This window comes from Leptonotus elevatus, chromosome 15 (assembly GCF_054856555.1).
Source record: "Leptonotus elevatus isolate MCC_2025b chromosome 15, RoL_Lele_1.0, whole genome shotgun sequence".
NCBI lineage: Eukaryota > Metazoa > Chordata > Actinopteri > Syngnathiformes > Syngnathidae > Leptonotus > Leptonotus elevatus.
Window position 1 is genome coordinate 11,093,611 of NC_141253.1, and position 24,588 is coordinate 11,118,198.

Below are 24,588 nucleotides of genomic sequence, written 5' to 3' on the forward strand. Positions count from 1 at the left end.
GCGTAAATCACAAAAGAGCCTCAAATGGCTTCATAGGCCGACAGATGACGGAGATCAACGACGTCTCGTGGTTTAAATAATAATACAAATGAATTTTTATTTTATTTTTTAAAATAAAAGAAAGGGGGGGAAAAACATTTTACTTTGAAAAAAAAAGAACCACCTGGGGAATCCCCCTCCCATGATCACAAATAGTGACGCAGCAAACTATAAGTTCATTGAGTTTGTCACTTGAGTGTGACATATGTTTCCTCAGGGCACCTATACGCAAGTATAGAAAGAATGGGAAAATATGGAATTTGTTTTAATCAATTCCAAGTTCCGGAAAATGGAAATTATTGTATGGAAAATCATTCATGTTTGAGGACAGAAATTAGAAAATTTAAAGCATTCGTGAGTGACTTAATCATTTACTTTACTTTGCTTTGGGGAGTGGGGACAGTCTAATATTGTCATTTAATGTCACCAAAATTCATATGCACACACTCATGGCCACTTAAACCTCTGAAAATCCCATTACTTTTCCTTCTTATAGGCACTTATTTATTTATTTATTAATGTATTTGTTTATAATGCAGCCGTAATAGTCTTTGTTCATTTAATGTGACCCTTTGAGGACTGACTATAAACTCAAATGACTCCTGTAACGAAAAAAAAAAGTTTTCTCTCCGAATTGGAGGGTAAGAACGCCCTCTATTGGTTACAAAAATTCTCCTCTTAATGTGAATTTGGCTGCTATTCAAATGGAGCCTGCAGTGAATTCCATTAGTAAATCCAATCACCATCCCATAGCAAACAACTTCATATATTCAGTCCAACCGGGACAGGTTTATGTTCGTTTGATTAAACATCACATAATGTTTGTTATTCTAATTTCGCACTGGCCCTTAAATCCTCAACAGCAAAAAATTATCCTCTTTATATGTTTAATAAGATCCTTATTTATGGGAGTTGTCATCTGGCTCACTGACAGAGAGTTGACTCACACACACGCACGTAAATCTATTATTTGATATAGTGCTATTCTATGATGCCTAACACATGAATAGGATGCCTGCTGATGATTTTGCCTTTATTAATTCAAAATAAAGTGTCCATGCAGTAAGTGTATTATTTTCAAATGTGATTATTTTTGTGTAACAGTCATAGCGAGCCAGATATGAAGAAAGATTAGATTCGTGTTATGTTCACAAAAAAAAATTTGTGCAAGTGAATTTTATATGAATACATTATAATATAAATTCGAAACTATAACACTTTAGTCTTGTAAATGTATTGGTGAAAATACTATATAAGATTTTTTTTCCCTCAAAATATTAGTCTTTATCTAAAAAAGATAGATAGATAGATAGATAGATAGATAGATAGATAGATAGATAGATAGATAGATAGATAGATAGATAGATAGACAGACAGACAGACAGACAGACAGACAGACAGATAGATAGATAGATAGATAGATAGATAGATAGATAGATAGATAGATAGATAGATAGATAGATAGATAGATAGATAGATAGATAGATAGATGGATGGATGGATGGATGGATGGATGGATGGATGGATGGATGGATGGATGGATGGATAGATAGATAGATAGATAGATAGATAGATAGATAGATAGATAGATAGATAGATAGATAGATAGATAGATAGATAGATAGATAGATAGATAGATAGATAGATAGATAGATAGATAGATAGATAGATAGATAGATAGATAGATAGATAGATAGATGGATAGAGGGATAGGTTTTTCAATCTTAAGACTATTTAACTACTATTATCTGGAAAATATAGTACAGTACTTTTATCGTGCGTAGAAGGTGTACTGGCACTTTAAATGCGCAGTGCCGTCAAACCGTTTGTCGTACATTATTTTGCGACATCGCATTGTTTTCCGGCAGCTTCGTCTCCGTGAGTGAAATCGCACACACGCAAAACAAAACAAAAACGTATGCACACAGGCGAAACGGCAGTTAATAACTTGACACAGAGACTGTATGTTGCAAACTTTGAATTTTCAAGGTGGAAAAAGGCGCTGGAGTGTCGCATGTAAGTATGCTCGATAGCTAACTCGTTAAATACAATGACAGAATTGCTAAGCACAATATTAGCCTGCAAGTTAAATGACAATGATTATGTTGCATTTGAGGAACCAGGCTGCTAACCAAAGTGTCGGATATAAATGGGAATGAGCCTTAGTATAACCTACCTAACGCAGTGGTAACGTCATAATAATAATAATAAAAAAATAAAAAAGGAAACACCATGAAACAATTATCCAGTGGTAGCTTCTCGCAAGGTAAGCAAAGCTGCATAGAGTTTTGTTGCAGCCAGTGCTCTTTGGACGACCCAAAAATTATTTATTTACGACAAATAATGTAGCATTGCTTAAAAGTGACTGTTACTCTTCACCTTGTAACTGTTCAAAATACAGTGATACCTTGACTTCGGATTTTTTATTCATCCATGCTGGTATCTCAAGCCAGTATGCCAAATTTACTTTAACCAGCCTGTGTTTCTTGTGTTTTTAGTCTGTGGATTCTGCTACCAACAAGACATTCAGCCACCACATGACGCCAACAGCGGCAGCCACCACGACAGACAAGACGTCGTCCGACCGGGGGCTCTTGTAGCCCACCCATGCCTGTGATCCCCATCCCTCGGCGGGTGCGCAGCTTTCATGGCCCCCACACCACCTGCATGCAGTCGGCGTGCGGCGCGGCACACGCCACCAAGCTGGTGCGCAGCAAGTACAACAACTTCGAGCTTTACGTGCGCTCGCGCTGCATCTACAGCTTCCTGCGCTTCCTACTCTACTTCGGCTGCAGCCTGCTCACCTCCCTCCTGTGGGTGGCGCTGTCTGCACTCTTCCTCGTGCAGTACGTAGGCATGCGCGCCCTCCTGCGCCTGCAGTACAAGCTGTCCGTCATCCTCTTCCTGCTCGGCCACCGGCGCCTGGACTTTGGCGCCGTCAACGACCTGATCATCTACATCATGCAGATCACCATGTTCCTGGTGGGTGGGCTGGGATGGTGCTTCATGGTCTTTGTGGACATGTAGCCGACCCTGATGAAAGCGAGGCGGCGAGAACTTGCAGGTGACCTGAAATGTTTCGATTGGTTTGCTGGGAGAGCAGTTGGGATTTTCAGCATCACAAAGCTAGGTGGTTTTTAATGTGTTGTTTGAGTGTTAAAAATTACCAATTCTGTCACTTTAACATATTTTTGGATATTTTTTTTGATAACACCTACTGAATGTTAAGGAAAAGAAGATTTTACGTGCATTGAATACTGAAATAAAAACCTCCAAGTGTCTATCATTTGTGTCCTACGTTGGTGTGAGTTCAACTCAAAACACTTTTGGTGATGACTAAAACGGGAAGTTGGGCCTTTTCACCTAGTTCACCTCTAAGCACCAAAAGAACTGACGATGTCACCACTGAGGTAAACCAATGATGGCAACGATGAAAAGCGTGATAGCTGCCTCTAGCAAGTACCATAAACGCAAATTGAAAAGCTTACGCTTGTTAATTGCAGCAATACCTGTAAAACGCCACTTGGGGGCAGTATTGCTCTGCTTCGAAGGGTGAGTGAGTACTTCGCTTTCAGTCTCCGTTTACTACACAATGCATAAAGGAGAAGTTAACCCAAAAATGTTGTATATGCCCCCACCAATGTAAACATGGTATTCTGATTAATATTGCGTTTTTGGAATATGAATTTAGCAGCTAAATCTACCTGTTTTTATCCATCTCAGGGTGCACCGCCCATTTTGCCACTTGCTATTGACTGAAAATGACAAAACAATTGCTCAGAGCTCAAGTAACCGATCACTGCTCAACTGTTTTCTGAAGCTGAGCCGTGATTGGTCATTAACTTTTGTTTACACGTGTATGACTGTTTAAATGGTTTGATGACGGTGACCAAATTAATCTAATTATATCCTTTGTTTTGAGTAAACAACTTTTATTGTACATTATCTACTTCCTTGCGTATTTAGTTCAAGATCATTTAAAGCCTACAACATGGAAATATACTTGCACGTGTAGGCTATATCTGGTCTGTTTAACAGCCACTTTGCGTGCTATAAGGTGCCTCACATGCTTTGGAAGCCAAAGACCGCCTTTGTGCGGATGACCGTACGTAAAGCGTGTGCGTGCGTGTGTGTGTGTGTGTGGGGGGGGGGGGGGCTGTCATCACGTGACGCCATGGTAGCAATTAGCCCAAGGCACTTAAAGCAACATGTTAAGAGATCTGTGTCTTTAAAATGATTGCGTACAGTACAGTAGTATACAATGAGAACTGATGTTGAAGCAATGTGGTGGCACCCAAAACCACTAGTGAACAACCACTAGATTGCCAAATCTAGTGGTTTGTTCACACTGCCTGAAAAGGGTTTGTAGGGCATTTATCCTTTTTGCTGGTCTGTATAAACGGCGGCAGGTTGACCTGGTATTTTACACCTTGGGAGGTAATATTTTTTAGATACACAGATTTAGAGTGACTATTTATCTAAATGTGTGTTGATACTATTGATCAGTACACAAAAATATGAAAAAATCTTTCACACCAGTGAAATATTTGATACTTATAGACAGTAAGCATTCATCAAGATCACTGGGAATCATTTCATGAGCTGAAAGTAGGCAATGAGAGTACAGAAAACGGTCAAGAAAATTACGTTATAGTAAATGAAGCTCAGCAAAATGTTGATTTCTACTTAGATTTCTGTTTGTATTGTAAGAGTGTTTTTTTTTCTTCTTCATGAAACCCTGCCTGTGATAAACAATGACTTCTCAGCTACGCGCGCTATTGCTAAGGCAAGACTTCGCAATCTCTGAGTTGTGAGGTTACACTGTAGTACTACGATGGGCAACACTTGACTCTCACATCATCCAGTACCTGTATCACGATTCTCACTCAATTCAACTTCCTCCATATCAGCTCAGTCATTGTTTTACTGTCGGATGAACAACAAAGCTACTGTTGGCCAGTGGCATTTGCACAGTTGTGTACAAGTAACATTCAAATTCTTTGTTTTTGTATTTAATAAATGTTCTCTTGACGGATGGAAAAAGGCCGGCGGGTCTGGTGAATGGGTCCACTGTGCAGCTGTGTCATAAGAGAGACTCCAAATGGAGACGCGCTTGCGGGTGAACCGTTCCGTCCACTGCTCTTCACATGTCACTGTTATGCTTCTGATGCAAATATTTGCCATGAAGGTGGTGTGAAAGAGACTTCTGACAGACTCTCTCTCTCTCTCTCGCTCTCTCTCGCTCTCTCTCTCTCTCTCGCTCTCTCTATTTGATACATCTACACAAATCAAGTCATATGTGGAAATTGGTTTTGTTTTTTTTTACCAATAAATACTCTATTTACAAAGAATCTGAATTTTCTCATAAATTTCATGCTTCGGGCTTTATATGGTTAATAATAAATACGTAAATACATGCATATATTTGGTAGTTAATAATGCACAAGCCAGTGCAAACTCTAGGCCGGTCCCAAACCCGGGTAAATGCACAATTACTAATATATATACAGTCGTGGCCCAAAATTTTGAGAATGATACAAAGTATTGGTTTTCACAAAGTTTGCTGCTTCAGTGTTTTTAGATCTTTTTGTTAGATGTTACTATGATATATTGAAGTATAATGACAATAATTTCACAAATGTCAAAGGCTTTTATTGACAATTAAATTAAATGTAAGCAAAATGTCAATATTTGCCGTGTCGACCCTTTTCCTCAAGAACTCTGTAAATTGCCCTGGCATGCTGTCAATTAACTTTTGGGCCACATCCTGACTGATGGAAGCCCATTCTTGCATAATCAATGCTTGGAGTTTGTCAGAATTTGTCCGTTTTTGTGGATGTTGTTCGATCGATTCGTTGGCCCGATCCTGCAACTAAATCCTCTTTAGGAAACGGTCCTGGCATTTGCTGGACTTTCTACTTTCTTGGGCGCCCTGAAGCCTTCTTCACAGCAATTGAACTTCTCTCCTTGAAGTTCTTGATGATCCGATAAATGGCAACTAGGGGCTTGGAAAATAATTTCAATTCATCTGATCACTGTGCATAACATTCTGGAGTACATTCAAATTGCCATCATCAAAAATGAGGCAGTAAGATTATATATATATATATATATTTATTAATTTATTTATATATATATATATATATATATATATATATATATATATATATGGAAGGGGGGGGGGGGTTACATGACATCATGGGGACCATTTTCTGGGTTTTTACTATCATTGTGGGGACCACGTGTCCTTGTGGGGACATTTTGGTGTTCCCCATGAGTCCAAACCTCTTTTTGAGGATCAAAACGTGGTTTTAGAGTTTAGGTTTGAATTGGCTTATGTTTGAGGTTAGGGTAAGGAATGGGGGTAGGCAATCATTTTTGATGATTGGTGTTAGGGGAAGGGGCTAGGAAATGCATGATGTCAACGAGATGGCCCCACACAGATATTAAAACAAACCTCTGTGTGTGTGTGTCAAATCATGCTGTTGAAGTAATTTGTAAAATGGTGATGTTGAAAACGTCTTGACTGCTTGCTATCATTCATTTTATGTTGATCAGGGGCAGACATCTCAAGTTATACTTCTCTCTGTCCCCTTTTCATTTCTTTTTTTTTTTTTACGCGTGAAATAAAAATTGGAATTGAATAGAAGAGGCCGGAACATTGGGTGTCCTACAAGAGTGGAGGTAAAGACACGCAGTTGGAAAGTCTGAAAGGAGTTCCTGTCTGTAAGGTAGTGGTTGGGGAGAGTGAACAGAGAAGAATAGACAGCATAGAACCATAGTGGAAGCTGAGAAAGGAAGAGTGCCTGTGGCTTTTCAAGAAGCAGGAGCTTCCACAAGACTGGGCCGCTACAGCCAAGGTGACCAGAGAGGCGGGCAGGAGAATACTTGGAATGTTTTCTGGTAGTAAAGGGGAAAAGGAGACTTGGAAGTGGGAACCAGAAAGTGCAGGAAAACATACAATGGAAGAAGTGAGACAATGAGAGCACTCAGGAAAGGAGACCTGAATGTGCAGCAGGTTAGGGTGATTATGGTGCCGGACTGCCAGTAGTGAGTTGGACAGATGGAAGGAATAATGCTTTGAGTGGTTGATGAATGTGGGAAATGAAAGAGAAGCAAGAGTAGAAGAGGAAATTGTGTCGTCTGCTTCCATGGAGGACAAAGGAAATCAAAGTGCAGTATTTAGAATACATGACGCCATTAAATAATTATAGAAATGTGTCAATTGTTGGCTTACTACTCTGAAGCAATTCTAAACCCACTTCTAAAATGAAAACTCCGCCTATCAGGCGGTAGCTGGCTAGTGGATACTCATGTTTTTTTTTGTTTTTTGTTTTGCAATAATGAACTTTGTGCCGCCTGTAATCGCTGTACACTGCACATGAACTCAAACGCAACAAAGCGCTGGTGATCATGAAGTCATGCCACATTTGTTTTCATTTCTTCTTTTTCCCCCCAAAAAACTGAAGTTGACCTCTCAGAATGCCTCATTTCATGCCGTGTCAGGACTGTTTCACTTTTTCTTTTTTTTGTGTTTGTTTGCTTTACACCAAATATCACAGGGATGCTGCGTAAAAGTTGGTGAATATGGTCCACTGGTTCATGAAAGTCACAAAATAAGTCATGTAATTTCATTTATATACCGAATATCACTGTTACAAGTAAACATTTTCATTTTTTAAACAAATCTATTTCAATACAATAAAAATAAAATTACATTAACGCAATACAGTATAGTTACAAGTAAACAGTTCAAACTTAGTGTTAAGTAACACGAAAGTGGGTACAAGTAAAATGTTCATATGTTCTTAGTATCAAATGAAATAGAAGTTAGGTAAATAAACATGTTGTCCCTAATATTTGTACGTACATAATAAAATAAAAACAATAAAATTAAAGTGAATTAAATTAAATAGATTTCAATGACAAGTTCAAATGTTCTGTTTAAGATATAAATGTATTTAAAAAAGTTAGAAGATTTTTTTGTGTAAACTGAAACACGACATAAGAAAAACAAAATGTAATTCAATTCAAATTCAAAAACAATAATATAACATTGAATTAAAAGTTATGCTCCTTTTCTGTGGGGGGCATAAAGAAAATATATTAAAGTATGGGTGCAGGTCAGACAATTAGAATATCGAGGAAAAGTCCAATAATTTCAATAAATTATTCCAAAAAATGATAGCTTTATATTATATTACTTCACCACTCACAAAGTGAAATATTTCAAGCCAAACAAAAAAAAAATCAATTGTTTCACAAAATTAGAATAGCATGACAAAGTTCAACATAGTAGCTAGTAACCGCAAAACAACTCCAGAGGTTTTCCTCAGCCGTTAAATGGTCATCCTGGTTTGAGAGACTTCGGACACTCTTCATAAGAAGAATATAATATACCGCCAGCAGGGGGCGCTGTCGGTTTTGCCAAGGAGAAAAACACGCATGCGCAAAGACTCGCCAGCCGCTGTCATCTGAGGACACGTGAGGTGACTACACATGTTCACGTTGTTCTCGCGCACAAGGAATCCCTGTGCGGTGTCATTTATTTGCCTTTTCACGAAAGCACCACGACACGCTTGGCCCAACGAAAGCCCGCTTTTGCCGGTGTTAGTATTTGGGTTGAAAAGTGAAGTGAAGGGGGAGGGGGTGGTTCACCGGCTTCTTTTAAAGCTCCGGAGTGCACCGAGTTCGTGTGTCCGTAAAAGGCGGACCGACGAAGACACCTCTCCCGCCGCGCTAGCAGGATTCCGTATAAACCGAGCTATATAGCCCCCTTCACCAACTCCCCCTCCCAATACAAGATGTCTGCGTCTTTAAAGCGAAGCGCCGTTAGTAAAACGGGCCATGATGTCAGGCTGCCCCGTCAACCGCTTGCGTGAGCCGACTTCCACTTCCTGCGCAGGCGGCCAGGCAGCGGGCACTCGGAGGACGAGCGTGGCCGAGGGAGGTGCGCGACGGACGGCCACGGAGGAGCCACAAGAGCCGATAAAGAGAGACGGTCACGGAAGGAAGGAAGAACCGGCGGGAGCTCCATTACTGAACCCAACTTCATTGGTCGTCGTCGCCGGCTGACAGTCCATGGACTAGCCACATCTATTCGGGTAAATATATATTGAAATGTGTTGTGCATATAGACTGCTTTATGTCTGTGACGCATTGGTTGTGTGTCTCGTTTGAATGTGCTGACATGACACTGCGGTGCTGCGTTCGAGTTTCAAAAGTCACTTCAAAATGGTTCCCCCTAGTTCTGTTTTGTTAGGCTGTTGTCATACTTTTAACCATACGCGACCACCAGTGGGGAAAGTGCTTCTTTTTTTTTTTTTTTACAAAAAAGGAAAGGAAAAAAAAAGTCAAAGTTGCGTCACGGCGAAGTCAAAACAAAACCCAAATCTCCACCCACAAAGAAGCTATTGTGGCGTGGGAGTCTGCAATGCACCGGATAGCTGCTGTTCTCCCTTTTTCCCACTACAGTGAACACATCATTTCTTTGACTGGCTGCTTTTTGTGTGTATTAAATTTGTAAGTGCATTTTGGGCGAGAAGGAGGATTAAATGTCACTTGGTGGCTGGGTTCACCTTGCTTGAACCCTCAGGTCATAAAGAGTGTGTGCGTATATATAATTATTAATATTATATACTATGAGGGACAATATCCCCGTAGTCTGTGTGTGTAGCTTCACTGTCCTTCCCTCAACACTCTTTTTTTATTGTTTTTATTTTTAAATCAACTCATTCTTATCAGTCACACCAATGTCAAGTGGTGTGTATTGTTTATTTGAGTTGTTCCCGGGTTTATAGTGGTTCCGTACAATATAGTCATATGACTGTCTTTACATTTCGTTGTGGTCTTTCTGACTGGCAGAAAGTAAAGCACAGTCAAAAATAACCCGAGTGCAAGCTTCTGTCAAGGCCAAACAAAATTAATTTGTATCAGCAGCACCTTGTTGGAATATTGTCTTCAGTGCATGGTTGAATTCATGTAAAATACTGTTGGAAAAAAATACTATACTGTAATTTAAAGTGATAGTGTGTAGAAATGTTTGCCATGTAGTGGTGAACTAATAGAATGCAACGACCTAAGTTCGGAGCATGCACATTTTGAAGCACACGCACTACGGTGCCTCACACAGACCACACATTGCAAACTTACCATGAATCAGTGCGTTCGCTAAGTTTGTCTCCTTCAGGTATCCATAGCAAAATGATTTGAGTTTTTAAAATGAATGAACATTGAAAAAAAAGCGACACACACTGTCCTCTAAATGCAGATCTGTTAAAATATTTGAGGGTTGGGATTATATTCCTCCTGTATGTCTGTTGAAACTGTTGCCACGATAATAACTTTTAAATGCGTTTTCAGCTCCTGATTGTACATTTGAGGTGGATCTGTCAAAATGAACATGTGCGCAATGAAGTGCATGCTAGAGTCATATTCAGAATGCAAAAATACACTAAACACAGCAAGAATTTTGATTCCACAACGTTTGGTTAAGGTTTGAGAGCCAAGATTAACTTTTTATTGCTTTAATATGCATGTACAGATAACTAAAATTCTACTCTATCTTGCAAATATAAGTTAACCACTACTATTCATAAAACATCAAACAACAAGCAGTGTTTCCCACACCATATTAATACTTGGGTGGGCCACCCAAGTAAACTGGCCACTACCCAAAAAGTTTTCAAGAAATTCTATTAAAAATATATTTAAAAAGAAAAAAAACCCTGTCATGACCGGATATACCGCATGTAACGTTAGTTTGCTGTCACTCACTTGTGAATCGTGAGGCTAGAGGAGACGTAGTAACAGGACTGAGTCCCCGCCGGAGTCCACCCACCCAAGTAGATTTCAAATCTGTGGGAAACACTGTCAATCTAAATTTAATGACAAATGACATTATGCCGCAGTTATTAATAGCCGTATAAAAAAAAAAAACTAGCTTTGATGATGACACACTGAATCAGAAAACTTCCAATGTTTTTCCTCCATTTGAAAGGGTGCAAAATACATTATTGATACTTGGGTTCTTGCTTCGCAATTTGATCAAAAGCTAGAAAAGATCCAAACATAAGGCAAAAGTACATCATCTGATGTCTTCAGGCAGTTGAAGGTTTGTGCGAATTTAGCAACCTATTTTTATGCTCAACCTTGCCATATAAGTGTAATAAGACGTTAACCACTCTATAACATTTAAAACGACAAAACAACCTTAGATCATTTCCAATGAATGTTCTTCTTTTAGCTTGTCAAAGCGTTTGGAATAGGTGTCGTTCAAAAGCCAATCATTGACGCTCATTGATTTGAAGTCTTACTGGATCTGGTGATGCGTCACAGAGCAAAAGCTACAAAAAAAACAACGAAAAAGCAAGAATGCATCCTTTGAAGTTAATGAATTTCACTCTACATTTTTTCCTAAATTGCAATTCATTCATTTGTGGGCATTCGATTTTAGAGTTTGTTGTTTTTGGTTTTCCTATTACCATTTTAATGTTTGTGTTTATATAAATGTAGATTACAATAATCACGATGCAGTACCTGCATTCTTTGCATGTCTGCAACTCATTATTTGCTGTTTTTGTGGCCAAGAAACTATGTTCAAGTGAGTTGAGGAGCTGCTGTTAGACAAAACTAGTGCTTTGCTGCCATCAATAGGAAAATGTAAACCTTTTTCATGCTGATTTTGCATTTTGCAGCAGGGCTCGAGAGGAATACTGTCATCCTCTATTTTGGGGGGAATTTAGAATATTTCCAGTTAATGTTTTGAACTTTTAAAAGGTGTAATTCGTAGTTAGTATTTAAAAAAAAAAGTAAAATTATATGTTCAATTTTATCCAATAAATCAAATAAATACAACATCATCGATAGGTAAAAAAATGCTGCAATTTAATAATAATGTTTTTCCTGCAGATTGCACAATGTATGCTGAAAATGAAATATTGCACGTGTAATATTTATGAAGCACTTTGACATGTTTAGGTGCCGTCGGAAATTCTGAGTTTTTTTGTTTTGTTTTCATGTGGGGGATGACATGAAAACGTTATATAACGCAGACACAGAGACGTCTTTCATATTTATGATTAACACAAGCACACACACGTGAATAAGTTCATGTGCTTTCTTGTCTCCTTTCTTGCTAAACCTTTCATTGCCTTGGCGCTCATCCAGAGGGTCGTGACGGCTCTCGGCAGCTGTATTTGTGTGTGTGTGTGTGCGCGTGTGCGTGCGTGTGTGCTAGCTGTGTCCCGGGATGCCCTTCCTCCATAGGCCTTGTACTATACAGCATTCCACAAGGGGGCCCAGGGAGAGGAGGAGGAGGAGGAGGGTGAAAAAGGGGGGAGTGTCAAGGAGAGGGAACGGCAGCACTTTTCAATCCCATTTGAGGCTTGAAAGCACTGGTGAGAAGCACAGAAAAAAAAAAGTGTTGAAAAAAATTCCAGCTGTTCTAGTTTGCCCGGCAACACAACGTAATATTCCATAGATTCTTAACTCTTTGACTGCCAGACGTTTTCAGAAAAGGGATGCCGTCAGTGCCAGCCGATTTAAGCATTTTGACTGATCTTTCAAGGTCCACAGAAAATGTTCTGTTTGGACTATGGAAACACACGTACTACCAAATGAAAGATTGGACTTTCATCTTTCATCAGAAAAAAAGAGTTTGTTTCTACCTTATTCCGTTCTTTAGTAATCAACAATAGAAAATGGTTAGTTTGACCCAATTTCGCCTGTTTTGGACCAAAATACGGAGAAATCAAGCTTTTAGTGAAACGATATTATTTCATGCATTCTAGTGAATTTTACACTTCTTTTTGTCCATGAATGATGCCACAAACACCTAAATAGTGCTTTACTTCTATAAAACACTACCACCAAGAATGAAAAAGTGTTTTTTGATAGCAAAATACGTTTATTTACATTCAACAGTGTAACAATTTGACAACAATTTGGCAAACTATTTACAAATGTGTGCAACTGTGGTGCTATTTACAAATATGTGGATGTTTCAACGACAGTTTTTCTTTTTGTAACACTCTCCTGCGTGCAAGGAGACGCAACAGCATTTGCACAACAGATTGCCTCTTCGCGTGCGCCACTTTCTTGCAGGCCGTTTTTTTCCGGGGAATAGCAAGTATATACTGCAGTGTGTCATCAAGTCTAATATCAGGATCATGCTACGGTTTCGTTACGTCTCGCTTCCCCGTGTCCTTCAGTTGCTATACCGGGTGGTAGGAGATGTTCTGATCCATTTTATCCACTCCATTCATGGTGGCATCATAGTCCAGAAACAGTGTCTTCTCCGTGATCAGACTGTACCCGCTCCTCCGATGAATATGCATTGGACTCGGGGTACTCTTCATTGTCCGATCGAATGTCCGCTTGTGCAGCTCCGCGTTTTCCGGCGTTAGCAGCGCTAGCCGGTGAGGCTTTATGACGAGAGAATAACGGCCGCGTCAATGCTTCCAACTCCGGCGTCAACCTCGGGAGTGACCATCATCATCATCATCAATGTGCATTGGTCGATGCTTTTCGACTACTCTCCATCGTCCGATCGAATGTCCGCTTGTGCAGAAGTACCCGGCCGGCTATTGTGCGCGTTTTCCGGCCTTAGCAGCGCTAGCCGCGCTAGCCGCGCTTAGCCGGTGAGGCTTACTACGTGATCGTAAACACGTCCAGGCTTCCAACTTTGGCGTCAAACTCGGAGTCATCATCATCATCATCATCAATCTGCATTGGTCGATGCCAACTCTCCATCGCCCGATCGAATGTCCGCTTGTGCAGAAGTACCCGGCCGGCTATTGTGCGCGTTTTCCGGCCTTAGCAGCGCTAGCCGCGCTAGCCGCGCTTAGCCGGTGAGGCTTACTACGTGATAGTAACAGTCGCGCCAAAGCTTCCAACTTTGGCGTAGAGCTCGGAGTCATCATCATCGTCGACATCAATGCGCTTTTTAGTATTGATTGATGCTTTCCGTCTTTGAAAAAAATGCTCAAGCGTGAGCTGCTTGTAACCGGTTGCTTGGTCAAGCCATTGTGGCTTGGATCAGCCATTGTCTCCTCAACACTCTAGCTCCGCCTCACGTCTTCTACTGACGCCCACGGTGGGCGGCCCATCCAACCTTGTGCAAAGAGAGTCATCGCTGCCCTCTAGGGGCCAAAACGAGTCTTTGACTAATCATATCTGCCTGATACTTTCAGCACAGCTGCCCAAGGCTTTCCTGCACCCGTTTTTGAAAAAAAAAAAAAAAAACATAGGGGACGTCTTTTAACGTCCTCGGCGCCCTTCCCTAGGTTTATGCTAAACGTTTTATAACGTTTATGGCAGTCAAAGAGTTAAGAATATAGTTTCTTAATGAATAAAAAAAATCTATACACAAATTGGACAGTTTCCCCCCCCCCCCCCCCAGCTTTTCAATATCGCTTTCCACACGTGCTATAAAAAAAAATCTGCAATGCCTCAAATGCGCCATGCCATGCAATTCTTGTTACCAGTGTTGTTTTCAGCAACAATGGCGATGACTAAATGATTTTCTTAGTCAACGCCCCTTTTTTAATGACGATAAAGTGACGGTGATGAGCTAAACACGCCTTTTTTTGATAACGTAAATCATGGCGAGACGTGTGTACGAGTTTGTTGACGAGACTTGATAAAAATATTGGTAGGTGTTCTGTCATTAGTTCAAAATGCATGCTTACTTAATTTCCTTATTATTGCTTTTGTCGGATATGATTAGGGCTCGACCGATTAATTGACCTGCCGATTTAATCGGCCGATATTAACCCTTCTCATATAGGTAAAATTGAATTGTTGTTTGCTGATAGTTTTTCCTTTCTTTTATGTACCCTAATTTATTTTACTATGACATGCAACAGTTAACTATAGTAGTTCAATGGTTGTATTAACCAATAATGAATGAATTTTGCTTTGACAAGCAATGCTCTGCTGAGCTACTGGATGGCACAGTTTACACACAACCGAAACAATACCACTTTTTGGCTTTTCTGGTTGTATGCTTTGCAACTCATCTGACCCCTTTTGCAAAAAAACGGCAAAATCACACGTACAGTTATCCCCCCTCCATCGTGGGGGTGACATTCCAGACCATCCCCGCAAGAAGTAAAATCCGTGATATAGAAGTACCCTAGTGAAATACTCCCTAAGTATGTTTTATAGCATTTATGGCACTGGGATTTACTTTATATCAATTGTAGCAGCACATTTTATTCATTAACTTAATGTGGCTCTCCTTGATTTATGTGAATGTTTACACGTCAGCCATTTTCCCTTCCTGAGACGCAGCGCTGACTCACCGTGGATGGCATGCGATATGCGGCAGCGGGCGTACGTCACATTCTCATACAATGGTCTTGTATTTCCTTGCCGTGTGTGTGTGTTGGTGCCAGTATAAGGTGTGTGCGTGCACGCATGCACGCATGTATGTGTGTGTTGAGGCATGTCGCTGGCTGCGAGTCAACTGCAAAGTCTTCCCACTCGTCTTTGTTTTCGGTCAGCATCATAGCATACAGTATAGCTATGAATCTACTGTGTAGGTGTCGGCTGAAATGTGTGTGTTTCCACTGCATACATCTATTCTTTCCAGGTGCCCAAGGGTTTCTATAACAATGGCATCTCATTAGATTGTGCAAGTGTACCCAATGAGGCTACCCGTGTGTATAATTAAAAATGTTGTTGTCTCATTGGCACAGAATGATGCTAATGATTTAAGAGGGAAATTATCTTAAAGTACTTAAAATATGTACTCGTTAGCTTGAAGGACCATTTTTCACATGTTTGTGACACGATTTTGTCAAAATATCTTTTTTCTTTTCATTTTTCGACGGGGTGACCCTGTGTTATGCAAATGAGCCACTGCTAACACTGTGTGGCCAATTCCGAGTGCGGCTTTTAATGAATGTGGGCCGAGCTAGAGGGGCTTGCTATCTATTCAAGAGTCTAAAAAAGTTAGGATTTGAGTGCGGTTTAAGAGTTGATGAATCCAAGATCCATTTTCTGTATCGCTTGTCCTCATTAGAGTCGCAGGTGAGCTGGAGCCCGAACCTATTGGCATTGGCTCCCCAGTGGAGGGCTGCCTGGTAGACCTGGCTCAATTGGATGAGACAAGGCCAACATCTCAAACCAGGCTGGAAAAAGAGGGTAACAAGTGTATTGTCGTGTATTTTGACTAACCGCTCATAGTGTGAAGTGACAAAACCACAGCAAGTTCCTCTCTTCTTTGAATTTCTACTCCAGGTGGCGCAATTTGTATTCTCAGAACTTTATCGCAAGCTCTGCTTTTTTTCTCTCTCTTTTTTTAAATTGAATTGAGGAAAGACTGTAGACACAGTTTTGGCGGCGTTTCCTACGCCTTTCTGTGTAGTTTTGCAAGATCATCAAGCAGCTGCACGCATACGCTAGGATAATAAAGTTGATATTGATTGGGGTTCCTGAAAGCAGGACTCATTTTGAATCCATAACAATTCTAGTCTCCAATTCGCTTTGTGTTTTTTTTTGTTTTGTTCAATTTGGAAAAACAGGCTCAGCAAAAAGCTGTCTTGAAATGTTGCCCGTTTGGCTTTTCTAGTCGCTGTGAGCTCTTTTCAGGGAGCATTCCAAGATGGCAGACAATGAACACTAAACACAACGCTGAATGCAAACAATACTCTTTGTTTTTTTTAAAGAAAGTGTTAGATAATCCTCATGATGTCACATGGCGAGAAACTCGTCAAATGCATCCGCTCAGTGTGTGTGTTTTTGCGTGTGTGTCAGCTCTGCTAAGTGACATGTTTGGCCATTGGCGCGATGCCAAGCGAGCGCGATCACATGGCATGAAATGTCGTGCCTGCGTTTGTGTTGTGCTTTCGTGTGATGCCGCATGTCCGTGCGTTTGCGGCTGGCTAGGGGAATGAAAGGATGGGGAGAAAAAAGGACAGGGGAGGAGGGGGGAATGAGTGGTGTGGAGTGCGTTTGTGTGCATGAGGGTTGATTGTTACGAGTACTTTCAGCATGAATAGGCAGCATGTAGCATGCGTTTAGTCCAAAACAAGTCATGAGATTGTGTCCTCAACCAGGACGGAAAATTGGATTTTGCCACTTAATGATACTTGAAAGTCCAAGTCCAACTGCCTTTTAATTTGAAGTGCATAAAAAATAAATCATCAATCTTGTATAGCCTAATTTTGTTGTCTTGTGACCTCTCTTAAATCTTCAGGAATTAGTTATGCCATGCATGTTATATGTAAAATGTCTATCTAAATGTTTATACAACCCTGCTGCCAACAATAGTGACAATCAGTGAGCCATTGGTAAATGGGGGTGCATTTTATATAGCGCTTTAACTACATTATATGGTGCCCGAAGCGCTTTACAACGCCTCACATTCACCCATTTACACACACATTCACACACCAGCGGTCGACTGCTGACACGCAGGGCGCTGCAAGGTCCACTGGGAGCAAATCGGGATTCAGTGTCTTGCTCAAGGACATTTCTAACGTGATGATGGTGAGGATCGAACCCACAACTTTACAGATGGGAGACGACCACACTGCTACTGAGTCATGCCGTCGAATAAGGGTTACAATTACCCTTTCGTGCCACAAGTTGGCGACCAAAGCATATGGTCTGAATCAAGCTCCTGCCCTCACCTCAACATAGTTTGTTGGCACCAAGATGCTGCCGCACACAGAACAAGGAAAACCACATCATATCTTTTGTCAACAGAAAACTTGGGGTTCTCTGCAGCCCTGGATTTCATTTGAAATCTATCTCATTACCTCGAAATACAACCCCTCGTGGGCTCGACACTAACTTTTGCACTGGTAGGACAGGTGCAACCAACTTTTTCAGTCACCGGCACAGAATTTAGCTGAATGAAAGTGTTGCTTAACTTCATTCAAATAAATGACCAGTCGCTTCAGTGCAACTCTTGCAATAAGATTATATTGTGCATACTAACACGATCAAACGGCTTCAGGTAGATACGTGGTGTCGAAATAAAGGATGTGCTATCTCTGGTGTTAGCCAGCTTCGACCCTCAGCATCATACTTAATCATCAATGATACATGTCATGTGTAACTAAACAATAATCTAGGTACCTCTCCATCTCTCTTGTCTATGTACCGTTTTGGTAGACCCGGCAGCAGACAGTGAGTCGTCTGACTCGGCATATTTCTTTGTATCTTTTCAGCTGCAATGAGGCGGCTTGCCGTGAAAGTAAAACCTATAATTTGGAGCGAGATGCCCGCAGACGTGCACAAAAGCAAGAAAATAAAAACCCTGGCCTTAGTCACTAAGACATCAAGTAGGCAGCAAGTATTAGCTTGCGTGAATGGCAATTTTCCTTGCAGCCCACCTCAATATTCCAAGCTCTTGTGCTGCGCGTTGTGCATAATTAAATTGCTGCAAACTTCAAGCCTCACTCAAGGCTTGTGCTGGTAAACAGAGCCTGCAAATTAGCGTGTAAAGTAATAAGCGCGGGAGGCTAATTGACAAAGATGCTTCCTATATACTGTTTTTGCTCCTGCTTGGAGCAGCCCAGTGGAGTGTGTCAGTAAATCTATAGGCAGATTTGATACTTTCTACAGCCTACATTGTCATTCGTGATTGATAACTTCTTCCAGTCAGGTCCTTTCTCTTAGCATGACTTTCGTTTCGTTCTATACACAGACTGGTAATACCATTGCTCGCGTTTCTTGGTCAGGATGCAGACCGAACATCTTTCTGTATGGTTCCAGATGTTACTTTATTCAGAACATTTTTGTAAGTAGGTGTGTACAAGGTAGGCAAGTGGTAAAGAGTAAATGTAAACATTAGCATAAGGTGAGGCCAGGGATATTTTTTCTTCTTGAAACTTAATAGCTGAATGCTGATACATCCTGCACTCCTTCAGACTGCATGCAGTTATGTGGCTGCCTGGCTCTGTTTGATTGGTGAAATGGAATCAAACGTCACTAGTGATTACGTTTCATTATTGAACAAAACCCAAGCAGCAATCCAGAGACATGGCACATTGAGTAGGTTCCGTTTTTTATGGCAATAGAATATAATATTCTGTGGGCCTTGCAAATTCAGTCAAAATACAGTTGGGAGCGAAGGGAGTTGCTTCAGTGAAAATGGCTGGGAGTGAATGAGTTAAGTAAATGTTGTCCATTACAGTACTACCCACCGCTGACAATATCGACCGTATCACGATACAGCGATAAGTAACTCAACAGGTTGTTCCAAGTACTATACAAGTATGTTTGCTTAGTGTATGCAAGGTAGGCAAGTGGTGCGGAGAGATTAGCGGTGGTCTTTTCTGGTTACTATGGTAGTAAACGTTTGGCCACGGTAAATTGTAGCTCTGTGACAAAACTCAACCAATACGACAGGTGTGCATTTGTAATTCCTCCCCCGTGACAATGGCTTCTTCAGAGCCGCTTCGTAGGTGGAGCAAGCGAGTGGGTTCGTGCAAGGCAGGCAAGCGGTGAGGATGCAACTTCAGTTGCAATCAGATAATTTTGGCTTTATAAGAAAACTAAAGTAAAAAATAAAATTGTGTTAAAGTGGATTTGTTAGTAATATTAATTCAAATTTTCCTAATTGCAAAGGTTATTGTTGTTTTTAAACACATTTTCTATAGATTTTTAGGTATTAGCATGTTTTAGCCACATTTGCATTGTTTGCTTTTTTTAACCAACTCAAAAGACTCTTTTAAAGCAGTCCGAATCCGTGATATCCATCATTTCGTATTTAGGCTGAAGTTCCAAAGGGTACGGTCATAATTCGCAGCAGTTATTTGAATTAATGGAAGCCTCAGGACACTTGAGCATAAAATGTGGGTCGACCCCTCCCCCTTCTTTTTTCCTGCTTGAAAATAAGATTTTGTGTTGTATAAACGTAAACACTCAACAGGCCATGTCTGAAGCTATCCCTTTCCCAACATTCTCCTGTGATGCTAATCTCATTTCCATGTGTCTTTTTGATCTGTGAAGACAGACTATGCCTGTTTTTTTCATTTTTATGCTAAAAATGAGATTACAAGCAGTCCTATTTTTCATAAACAACCCTGCGAGGCCATTGGAAATGTAAAAAAAAAAAAAAACGCTGACCCGATTTTAGCCAAAAATCCATGAGAACAAAAGGCCACAATTTCACAGGATTTTAGAAAAATGATGTACTAAATCTATATGACCCTGATATAGTGCTTTGGATTTGAGTTTATTAAAATGACATTCTATGGTATTCAATAATATTCATCACAGATCAAGCAGGCTTCTTTTTATTGTTCATGTAGAATGAGTTGTGTGATGTCATATTTCTGTTTGGCCTTTAGCATCATTGTCTCAAGCAATTTAGAAGCTTGGGGGGGGGGGGGGGGGGTACATGATATGTTGCAAAGTTGTTTTATCAGTTAATGGTAGTTTATGGAAACTACAAATTAATGTTTTCAACTCCTGGTGGGGGTATTTCGCATTGTTGCAAAAATGCCACCAAGTTGTCTTTCTTGTCTGGCAAACTACCGGTACTTGGTTCAAGGAGATCGGCACAAGGCAAAACCCCTTATGGCATGGACTTTAAGGCCTTAGACTAAAAAAAAGAAGAAAAAAAGGTGGCATATAAACATGTCTATCCAGGTACTCACCAAAGAGTTAAGTTAAGTTTCTTGCTTGGACCATGTACCATCCTGCCACATTGTTTTGCAACTGCAGTTTTTGCAAAATGTACTTACTTACGAACACTTTGACGAAAAGACAAGCTTACAAACTCCCAAAATATGCCTGTGAATTACCATTACTTGTTTTTGTACACGATAGTTCTAAATCACTCTCTAGAAAGTTTAGTTAGTTTACAATTAGATGCAACACTGTGTTGCTTTGTACTGGGGTGTCCTCTCTACGGCAAGATAGTGAAGCTCTTGGTAGACAATCATATTTGTTAGGTTTGTGTGAATTTTAAGCAACAAACTTCAACATAACTCAACAGAAGGTATGCTTATGGCAACAATAATGCAGAAGGCGTGGAGGGTTAGTAGGGGTATTAGCCATGTTAAGAAAGTGGCCTATTTCGACTGCTTGATTAAGTCTGACCGGGACAAACAAGCAGTGTTTACCCAGGTCATTTGGAGCTCTTTGCCGTGTACTGAGGTTATCCAAGGTGACATGTCATTTGAGCACATGTACGTGGGGCTTAGTTCACAGTAATGTGTGTGTGTGTGTGTGTGTGTGTGTGTGTGTGTGTGTGTGTGTGTGTGTGTGTGTGTGTGTGTGTGTGTGTGTGTGTGTGTGTGTGTGTGTGTGTGTGTGTGTGTGTGGGGGGGGGGGGGGGTGTGTGAGATGTGAGTGCAAGTGGGCGGACGCTAACACAGGGTGTGTTCTGAAAATAAGTGCGTATGTATCGTCTCTAACGGCGATGGCCTGTTATGATATCTTAACACTTAAGCCCATTGTGTGTTTATAGCGTCATGAGATGCTCTTTTTTTCTTTTCTTTTTTTCATTCACCTACCACGATGCACCGTCGTGATATTTTCTTTTTCTCCCACCCCATCAAAGCTGAGAACTGTACTTGTCTGTGTGACTGTGTGTATGTGTGGGTGTTTGGCCTGACACACTAGACAGTAGGGCACTGATGCTGAAAGAAGTGTCCTCATTTGGTACACTCCTCTGGTGGCCGTGTTGAGCTGCTGACATGTCACGCATATGTGTCAGCTCTGAAACGGCACCATGATGTCAGTATTACCTCTGCCAAGCAAGAGGCATTTTAATTTAATTTTTTTTAATGGTTAGTCGGGTGGAATTGGTATCAAATTCGTATATGTTACAGTCCGCTTGCATTGGGGCCATGACTAGAGGTGGCCATTTGACCAAGTTTCCTTGATCAACCCTGAGCAAAATTAGCAATCTATAAATTGATTGTCATTTTCTTGATTGTCATTTTCTTTTGTAATGATACCACAGAAAATAACTCGAAATCTTATTCTAATATCACACTGAGTAGTTGTAAGAATAAAAATGTGTGAGTGTTGGGCGCAGCGTGAAAAGTGTGAGTGTCGAAAAAAGTGGAGGGTTGCCTCACCAACATTCCCCTGTGGTGATGACACCCGTGACAATTACTATGACTACTGTACTGATTTGAGATTTTATAGATACACAAAGACTCAAAGCAAAATGACAACTAAAATATTGACCCTCCAGCACAAAACGGAGTCGCACGGCCGTGTTTTAAGCTACAGCCCCAAAAGCTCCGACTAAGTGAAAAAGGTCAATCTTTAGATTTGACTGAAAGTTTTTTTCTTTTTTTACCGGCTTCTAATTGCAGAACTTTGGCTGGCCTTGACTCACATATGAAGTTAAGTTCAATACGCACGTTTGCAGCTCTAACCGCTTCAACTCCTCTGGGAAAGCTGTCCACAGGGTTTAGCATTGTGTTTATGGGATTTTTCTTTTTCTTTTTTAAACATTCTTCCAGAAGCTGAGCCCTGTGTTGTGCAGCCGCTAAATGGATCGTGTGGAAACAGAAGAGCTGTTGTGAGCGGAAATAACAGGTGTTGTTGAATGGCTGCGGTTATTTAAATTTGACGTTTAAAACCACAGTTAATTGTGAAGCCGGTTAATAGTTGCACCCCTAGTATGGACACCACTGACTTAAGGTAAACGAGCACTAACTACCATTTGGTCCACATATACATAATTTTATCTACTAATGTTGTTCTGATACCCCCGATACAGATTCCGACAGTTTTACAGTTTCAGCCGATGATGATACCATACCGATACCTAGTTTTTTTTTGTTCAACATGAAAAAGCTTCGTTGCCTCTGGCATGCAGTGAACACGTCACAAATCAGTGAATGTCGTGCACAAGCAAGACACAAGATGCTGCATCGAAAATAATGGTATCGGCATGTTACTTGTTAGTACTTGCCGATACCGGTACCATTGTTTTTATGCAGTACCGGGGTCTCTCCCGATATTGCTATCGGAACAACACTAATATCTACATTACACATGTAATAGTGTCTTAAAAGTCAATTACAGATGATGCTTCAACATTATTTCATGAGTAAACAAGGGTAGAGCTAGCTGTTAGCCACACTAGGTCAGTAACTTCCTGTTCCTGTCTTCTTCTGGGTACATTTAGTGCATGACTGTTCTCTACTGGTTAAGTGATGAACACCGGGTGACAGGTTATATTTTGGAATAATTACAGCCCAAGTGCTTTTAAGGACGTTCACAAATTCCTTTCATGTGTTTTGGGGAAGCTCAATGTACTGTATTGTCTTGAATAAAAATCCACTAAGTACTAAGTTAGTGAGCGTTTTAAGCAGCTAAATAACATTCGCCATTGGGCCACTAGATGGTCCACTCAGAGAAAAAGTAAAAATCCGATGACAGCCGTCCAAAAAAAAAAAAAAAAGTCCACGTCTAAAAAAACATGGACGGCCCAAACATGGTAACGGCGGACCTTCGAGGCAGAACATTTTTAGTCGACCTATTTTTAAAGTCGACTTATCCGACTTGGTCAATTTTTTTCCCCAGCCCTACTGTTCAGGCCAATCAAGGACATGTACCTCCTCGCCAGACCCTGTCATCCATGTCTTTATGGGCCTTTCTTGGTCATGTAGGAACATGTAGGAAGAGGAAGGGGCCAGCTCAAAACTGTTTCCACAATGTTGGGACAAGGGATTGTAGAGAAATCTCCTGGTATTAGCAGAATGAATAGTAGCAGATTTTCCATTCAAGATTCCAGGTTGAATTGTACAAATAACCGTGGTCCAAGAGGCGAGTCTTGTGGAACTCCTCACCTTTCTGGTGGTGTTTGATATTCTGACATCCATAGAGCAAAACTCAATAGTGGGAGTTTGTTGAGTTTTATTATTATAAAAAAAAATTTAAGACACAAAAGAGCAAATGTGTCCATGTGAAATGCACATAATGTATAGCATGTGATCGCACAGCACAGTCACGCAATAAATCTGTTAGACTGGCATCTGCACATAGCCGCCATGTGACATTGCCTGTGTCCAAAACATAACACAGAACTGTAAATTTTTTCCACCGGCCTAAGGGTCTTAATTTCACGCTGGCATGAGCCAGCAGATCATTGATTTGATGGGCTGAACTAATAAAGCCCGATTTTTCAACAATTTCCTGCCTGTGAAAAGATGAAGAAGAAATTGGTCGTTTGAGGACAAGGCGACGGTGCCACGTTAGCTTTACTAGAGCGGAAGCATCGACGAGCGGAATTGCCAACCTGCTACATTTAAGCGTTGCCATTGTGCAAGTACTGTTACATGTACAGTAATATCATATGGCATTATTAAATAATAATAAGCTAAATAATGCTAAATAATGATTATTTAGCTTATTTAAGGCACATAAAAACCTTTAAAGGAAGAACGTTAAGAGATGTGTTGTTTTGTTGACTTAAAGGACCTTTGTGCAGTTTGTCACATTTTTACTCACTACTGCCACCTCTGGCCCAAAGCGTAACTGCAGGGGGAAGGGAGGGCGGGATTGATTATATTTCCAGAAAAGTCTTAACGTTACTTTGTTTTTAGAGAGAGAAAAACACAA

General features: G+C 40.6%; 2 protein-coding genes across 3 annotated transcripts in view; both read left to right on the forward strand.

The window, feature by feature from the left end:
* The first annotated feature begins 1,888 nt into the window (after positions 1–1,888).
* Positions 1,889–3,320, forward strand: tmem250 (transmembrane protein 250). Its single transcript, XM_086097135.1, has 2 exons — positions 1,889–2,055; positions 2,538–3,320. The coding sequence occupies exon 2, from the start codon at positions 2,647–2,649 to the stop codon at positions 3,064–3,066; it is 420 nt and encodes a 139-aa protein (XP_085953261.1). The 5' UTR covers positions 1,889–2,055; positions 2,538–2,646; the 3' UTR covers positions 3,067–3,320.
* A 5,203-nt stretch (positions 3,321–8,523) lies between these two features.
* The window catches only part of nacc2 (NACC family member 2), a 46,615-nt gene continuing 30,550 nt past the window's right edge, over positions 8,524–24,588 (forward strand). Inside the window, exons 1-2 of one of the 2 annotated variants that reach the window (XM_086096753.1) lie at positions 8,524–9,143; positions 22,482–22,557. The gene's annotated coding sequence lies outside the window, so the exon portion shown is untranslated. The remainder of the gene's footprint in view (positions 9,144–22,481; positions 22,558–24,588) is intronic. The other variant, XM_086096752.1, reaches the window with a different exon arrangement.